The sequence below is a fragment of the Papaver somniferum genome, chromosome 1 (assembly GCF_003573695.1).
Source record: "Papaver somniferum cultivar HN1 chromosome 1, ASM357369v1, whole genome shotgun sequence".
In the NCBI taxonomy this organism is placed as follows: domain Eukaryota; kingdom Viridiplantae; phylum Streptophyta; class Magnoliopsida; order Ranunculales; family Papaveraceae; genus Papaver; species Papaver somniferum.
This window is the reverse complement of record NC_039358.1, coordinates 190,066,688-190,074,180: the sequence shown is the minus strand read 5'-3', so window position 1 is coordinate 190,074,180 and position 7,493 is coordinate 190,066,688. Positions and strand designations below refer to the sequence as shown.

The 7,493-nt window shown below is 36.8% G+C and overlaps 1 protein-coding gene across 1 annotated transcript; it reads left to right on the top strand.

Annotated features, from left to right (window-relative positions):
• The first annotated feature begins 5,375 nt into the window (after positions 1–5,375).
• LOC113310431 (dolichyl-diphosphooligosaccharide--protein glycosyltransferase subunit DAD1-like) lies at positions 5,376–7,493 on the top strand. The gene is made up of 5 exons (XM_026559120.1): positions 5,376–5,536; positions 5,619–5,666; positions 6,748–6,835; positions 6,925–6,968; positions 7,076–7,493. Exons 1-5 carry the CDS (start codon positions 5,435–5,437, stop codon positions 7,157–7,159), a joined length of 366 nt encoding a protein of 121 aa, XP_026414905.1. The 5' UTR covers positions 5,376–5,434; the 3' UTR covers positions 7,160–7,493.

The window sequence follows — 7,493 nt, the reverse complement described above, 5'->3', positions numbered from 1 at the left end:
TCAGGTTCAGGTTCTATAAAAGGGTCTAAATATATTTCTTTAGGTTGCAACTCCTCAAAAGTGAGATCCGAATTATTAGGTCCTAGAGTCTGTAAAAACTCAAATAAAAATTTAGAAGCACATAACAACAACCTGAATAATTGGGGATCCTCTAAGTCAATTAGATTTGACTCACAAAGTTGACCATAATAATGGTCATTCTTAAGAAAATGTGTCGACCCTAATATCCTAAAGTAATTAGGTTTAGTCTCAAAACTTAAATACCGACACAACTGAAAATCATATGTTCCCACAATTAGAAGAAAAATTTTTGGTGGGAAAACAAAGTCAATCTTGGTATCATAGCCTGGGTTAACCACATCAACCAGAGGATGGGTTTCTAACAACTGAGTTCTCTTACGGATATTATTAGGTTCGGGAAAACGTGTATGGAGATAATCTTGTACGAGGGTTGAGGCACAAATGTCAATCCCTACACGAGGGAACTTTCTAAGAGTTAAAGGTAAAGCACAGGGAGAATGATAATCACCCCCAAACTTAGAGTTTTGGGTGTCTCTAGGTAGACTAACTACAATTTCCCTAATTTCTAGATCATCGGAATCCTGAAAATGGTCAATTGCTTCTGTTAGGTTATACTCATGTGATGCATCCTCACTCATATTTAAAATCTCTCTGAGTTCATCTTCTTCGTCTAAGACTATTGTTTCTAAATCGCTAGACTCTAAAACATTATTCTCAGAATAAACTCGTTCCTCTAAATCATTATCGACTTTGTAAACAGGAAATACTACATCGTCTAAAAGGAGGGTATCTTTAGTCAAATCCTCGTCCTTTTGAATAGGTGAATAATTATTAAAATTATTTGGATTTGAACTAGAAATAATATTATCATTATAAAGCTCAATTGGAGTAATCATTTCCTGATCACTATTCCTACATAAGTATGATTCTCTATCAACACTATCCTCACCATAATAACATGAAAAAGATCGAACCTCATCAAAACAAGTAGTGCTACCAATTCTAACCTTGTTATCTTGATTATGTAAATAACTATCTTCATTCTCAAGGGTATTATTGGATACACTATATTGGCAATTCAAGTAATTTCGAGCAATTCTTTCGTTCGTCTCAGCTATCCGCTTGAGGTGGTCTTCTAAAGAAGGTTCACTCATTATTGTAGTTCTTTCGTCTATAATTATACTATTCATCTCAGCTAACTTACGCGTCGCCTCAGCTAACTTCCTGAGGGACTCTTCTAAAGGAGGAATAGGAACAGAGGGATCATAAAAAGGACTACTTTTCAATAGTTTAATTGTATCATCTAGAGACGAAGAACTAGTATTATAATCTTCTTGCTCGTAAGACTGATGCATGTGTGGATAGTAATTGGGATCACCAGGGTATGACCCATATCCTTCCAAAGGATGGCGTTCCCAACCACTATTCCCAACATGGTCATAAAAAGGATGATGTCCATATTCAAATTTAGGTCGATAATCATTGTATTGGCTTCTATCATACCAGTTCGACATTCTTAATTGCAAGGGAATTCTACACAATCATAAACAAGGCTGACTCGACCAAATCAAACCTATAAAATCTAGCAAACAACAAGCATGATGGCTCCACTTAGATTGTTTCTAGACCAGCTTCTAATCTTTCGAAAAGGATTTCGTTACAATCTGAGCAAACCTCTCTGGAATCAATCCGAGTTTAAGTAAGTTGAATTGAGACGAGGGAAGCTGCGAGGAGCTTTGATACCCAAGGTCTCACCGGTATTATAAGGCGGCGCAGTCACGCATTCAACTCGCAGAAACCATCATGAACTTCAAAGTATGCTCAAAAGAGTAACCAATATTTTTCGAACGACTTTCCTATTAAGCTCGTTACCCTATAGGTCTCGTTCTAGTCAAAATTTTAAGCTTAGGTTCGTGTTTGGTTTCGTTTTCCTAAGGCGGGCAAGAAGGAAACGGTGATGAAATCCGAGTCCTTATCTTAATTTGGCCAGGCCTTGGCCTTTACTAGGAAATTAAAATAACCGTATTCAAATCCTCAGCATATATTCACCTTAAGGCATACAATAAACCCGCTGACAGGGGATTCACGGGTGTTTCGAAAGCTTACCTCCCGTACCAGACGAGCGCAGAACCGCTGAAGTCGACTCGGGCCACGACTCCTATGTCATGTGCGAACCCGAGGGGCCGAGACGATATTGTAATCGTCGTCCTTCCCTGCAAACAGTTTTATATTTAATGTACCCTTCCTTAGGGTTTAAAAAAAAAATTGTCCAAGTCCAAAGTCCAAATAAAGTGCAAAAGAAAAAAAATAATTACAAAAAATGGAAGGTCTCTAAAAAATAAAATAAAATAAATTCTCTCTTTCTTTTTTTAAAATTTTTCTTTCGCTCTTTTTTTTTTGCTTTGTCTTTTTCCCTCTCTTTTGGCTTTAAGCTTTGATTCCAAGTCTTTAGTATCCAACTTCAAACCTGCAATACAAAGACACACCCAAAGAAACGTAAAAAGAACAAATGAAATAAAAAAAAACCTAAAAATTCTACCTAAGCACAAATCCGCGTCGTCGGAGCCAAAAATTTGATGTTTTTTTTTTTGAATGATGTTGTAGTAAAGAGGTTCAAACTCTCGGACTTGTGAAGATTAAATTTAAAGATTTAATAAAATTATATACAAAAATATTAACAAAGTGGGCGAGAGGTATGAGAAAACAACCAAGACACTGATTCCACTATTACACATGAATTAATGATTGTAAATAATCCAAAACTCTAATTATCTTTTAAGTCCTTTATATCTTAACTCACTAATAATCAAGCAAATTCTCAAACATCAATTTTATCCCTTAAGCATAGATTATCTAAACAAAGCATAACCTATCTAATTGAATCACAACTGATTAGGAAAATTACGCAAAAAATTTAAAACTCTGCAAAAGCAGTGATTGAGTGAATTATAATTAAATATTAGAGAAAATAAAATAGTTACCAATTATTCATGCGTAAATAGCTTCCTCATTGCCTTGGTTGCGGGAGAATTAGCCGCTCATCATGTTGGAAACACGCTCAAAAATCATTATTATTGCTCAAAGGGTGTTTACAAATGATGAAAATGGAGAAATAATTCAAAACCGGGTTTGTAACAATTATATTTGTTACAAACCAAAGAACTACGACCCACAATATGTGTCACTGATACTGTTGCTCTAAGACCCACGACTCTGTGTCGCAAACGGTGGAAAATAAGTCTGCCTCTGATGTACGACCCACGGCTGTGAGTCGTTGAAACTGTTAAAAAACGACTGTCTTTGCAGGTCCGTTCTTCGTGTTCTTCATGTTCATCAGCAGCAGAAACCGAGTTTGGGAAAACTCGAATTTCTTCTTCTCTGGCTCTCCTCAGCCCCCCAGACTCTCGACACCCTTTCTCTGAGTCCCCATAAACATATTTATACCCGCAGCAACTCCAAATCTCTCGAGTAATTGCAAAATATTTATGATTATTCTCCATGCAAGATACGAGATATTTTTTCTTTTTTTTACCTCTTCACGCGCCTTACAGCTGCACACTCTCCTTATTTATCTCTGACACGCTCCAAACTGTTGCCCGAGTCAACAAACATGCTCAGAAATCGTTCAGACTCATGTGATCCCGTGAAATAACTCTCCCATGCACGTACTGCCCTATTTTGCTTCTCGAGGAATATCCTGCTTAATTGGATCGAACCAAAGGCCCATACCAAGCTTTTTAGGCTATATCACGTCCACCTATGAAGTTTCAGCGATTTAGTCTACCTCTAACCCATCCAAAATCCGATCGAGAAAACTGCCAGGAGCTGCGACTATTTTCCCGCCAATATTCAGTTTCAAACGAAGGAGATGAAGGTGCCTCTTAACCCAAAACGTGGGCGCCTTTAACAGCTGGGGTCCTGGGGGTGCCCTTATCCAAAGTGAGGTGCCTTTAGTACTTTTCTCCGGGAGTCCAAATAGCACTTTTCGAGCAACTTTTTCCACACAAGTGTATTTCTCCAAAAACGCCTACACAAACATAAAAACACCATAATAAGTACAAAATCAAGCACTAACAATAGAGACACTGAGGACAATTCGGACACAAAAATGTGTCTATCATTCAGATGAAAAAGTTGTTCATTGAGCACATAGGCACACAACTTATGATTGCAGATGCATTCACGAAGGCGTTACCTCTCAAGACTTTTCTGGAACATGTTGGAAACATGGGTCTTGAGGGAGTAACAAACAATTAGTTTCACTTAAACTTTTGCTTATGTTTGAACACTTATTGAGATCTTATTATTGTTATTATTCTGAACTTATTGGATGAATGCTACAGAAACTGTTTTCTTTCGAAGACATTAGTGGACCATTATGATATCCCTATTTAAGGCTTGATTAAGTAAGTTGCTTGTGTTGTGGTACATGGAAGGGAACATGTTGATAACAAGACAATGTGCCACCGACATAACTCGCATAAGTAATTTTGTTGGTTAAGGTATTACGTTTAACCACTAAATTTGTTTAGCAATTATGCGCGCTTATGTTTTTTTGTAATTAACCATTAAATAAATTATCACTTGGACCAGTGAGAGAATGTAAGAATATTTCTATAGTTAGAAATATCTTGTGGGCCCATGTAATAACTTTGGTTAATTAAGAATATTGCTAAATATTTCGGTTACCATTTTAGGGGATTAATTTCTATTAATTCTTCCTTGATGGACGGTCGAGATTGATTGTTAACTCTAAACCCTATGAACCTTGGTCCTCTTTCTACCTATAAAAGGAACTCAATAGCCATTAGTATTGGTTCGAGAGTTTTATTATTCATTACACAAAAGGTTAAGAAGGAGAAACCAAGATATTCTATTGTATTCTGTTCTACGGGTGTGCTTGCAGCCTTGGAGGATTTCTTGGATTCAATCAATGACTTCATAGGTATTTTAGTTTAACACAACTATGTGTATTGTGATTATCATGTTTGTTCGAAAATCCGACCATTATATATATAAAATAAAACTTATACGGATGCCTTGGAATCATGGTGTCCAATGTCATTCTTACTGTTGCAACTTTCACAGTTGGTTTACTCATTGTGAATTGCAGCTGCACTTGCAAAGACCATAAACTGTTTCCGCAGATGCTGTCATTAACACATGATACACCTGAACGGCTGAAGTAATATTAACTCCTAGTTGTGTTCGATTTCAGAAGAAACTCCTTGCAACAGTGCGTGCAGATGGTCCCGCCGTGTCTGACCTGAAAAATCGATTTTTAGATCTTATCACGAGTTTCCGATTTTATTACACTCCTTTTACACTGGCTGGTCTACAAAGACGGACTTTAACTCTTAGTTTGGGGTTTGGGGAGCGAAAACTGCAATTGACAGAGGAGAAGAAGAAGAAGATGGCGAAATCAACGACCGCAGCTAGCAGCACCGCGAAGGATGCTCAAGCACTTTTTCATTCTCTTCGATCATTTTACGTCGCCACACCCACAAATCTTAAGGTCCCTCTCTCAAACACACATTTGAACTAGTGATCTAAGAAAAATCTAAAACCTAACGTTTTTGTTTTCTTATTTGTTTCAGATCATAGATCTGTATGTTCTTTTTGCTATTTTCACAGCTCTGATTCAGGTACTGTATCGTAATCCTTCGTTAATCAACTTCTTTCTTCTTCTTTTTTTCCATAGATCTGCACGATTTAACTTATTACCGCTATTCAACATTCGTCTCCTCTCTCCATATGATCCAATTTAGCTCTGTTCGGGGTTTTTGAAACTACGGGTTTGATCAATTTTTGTAGGTAATTATGGACTTGCTAAAATGTTCTCAGTTATGGATATGTGATGTTGTCTAAATGATTTTATCCTATATGAATACGTAGACATTCGGTTGAAGACTATAATTGATTTAGGTCTTGTGAAATTAGGGCGTTTAGGAAGTTACACCAAGAAAGGTATATGGACTACAATTTTGAAAGGTTAATCATCTTGATGATTTAGATACTTTGTTTTCCAAGAAACATGCGTCAGAAGAAGTAACTGCCTCCATGTTAGAGTGCTTCTGTGATAGGTACCAGTTTATTGGCCTGGCAGCAGGCAAACAGAATACATGATTTACATATTAACCTATTTATCACTTATTAAAGATAAGTTCCAAGCATTCGCTTTCATGTTGCTCTCTCAGACTAGTTTTAAAGCATAATGCCACAAATCTTTCAAGTAAGGTGCTCAAATTTAATTTAGACACCATTTTAGAGTTAGATCTCTGTAAATTGATGGTAGTAATGGTATGTGGATGATAAAAATTACCGTGCGCTTCGGTCTCTGGTTTTAACTTGCTTGCATATCGGACAGCATAATACTTGAAATCATCTCTTATATTTACTCTTTCGTTACAATATTTGTGCCTTGCACCTGCAAAGATCTCTTAGTAGCCACTGACTGTCTTTTTTATTTATCCACACCATATTTGTTCTCTTCATTTTGTTACAATCCTCCATAGAAGGTAGAGACTTTTGCAGCCCAACTCCATCCTCTAAATGTTTCATCTTTCATTATTTCTCACGTGTTTCTGACTTTCGTGAACCAAGAATGAGTTAGTTCGAGATCTATTGGCTAAAAACAGTCATACACCAATCTATTAATTGTTTATGTTATTAGGATTTTTTTATCTCTGGTCTTAACCTTTTAAGATCTGTTTTGCTGGTGCATAGGTTTGTTATATGGCAATTGTCGGATCGTTCCCATTCAACTCTTTCCTCTCGGGAGTACTTTCTTGTGTTGGCACAGCAGTTCTAGCAGGTAATGATTTCGGTTTTCATCTGTTATATGCAGAATACTCTTTTAAACTATTATAAGTGGTAAGAGGGGTTTGTTTTCATTTCCTGCAGTTTGTCTCCGTATCCAAGTTAACAAAGAAAACAAGGAATTTAAGGTAATAAATATCGATTTATGGGTACCTTCACTCGTTATGGTATCTGACAGTTAGCTTGAAACTTATTGAGAGGGTGATGGTTGACATTACAGCTTCAACTTTTGCAGGATTTAGCCCCGGAGCGTGCCTTCGCTGATTTTGTGCTGTGCAATCTGGTTCTCCATTTGGTGATCATGAATTTCCTTGGATAGGCAGTTAGGTTATCAGGTCTATCAGGATATGAGCCAGTAGTTTATTGGCAGAATCGGTTTTGATAATATTTTGTAGATGGATATAGATGGGTTCACCGTTTCCGACATTTTTCTTAGTATTTAAAGTTTCTTTCATATCTTGCGTTCCATGTAGACAATTCGAGTTTTCCTTTTCCAGTTATTTCAGTGATTCCTTTGGAAATTGTGCCAGATGGACGCAATAATCATGGTTATCATAAGAGTGACTAACATGCTATACTTGTTTATTAAAGGAGATGAGATGAAATGCTACTTGCATTGTCTTTTTAACCTGCAATCTTATCATGCTGTATAA

Excerpts from the sequence above, each read along its gene's own strand:
- LOC113310431 (XM_026559120.1), top strand. The coding sequence starts at position 5,435 with ATGGCGAAATCAACGACCGCAGCTAGCAGCACCGCGAAGGATGCTCAA. Across the intron at positions 5,667-6,747 it reads TTTTCACAGCTCTGATTCAG|GTTTGTTATATGGCAATTGT; the intron begins GTACTGTATCGT and ends GCTGGTGCATAG. Across the intron at positions 6,836-6,924 it reads TGGCACAGCAGTTCTAGCAG|TTTGTCTCCGTATCCAAGTT; the intron begins GTAATGATTTCG and ends CATTTCCTGCAG.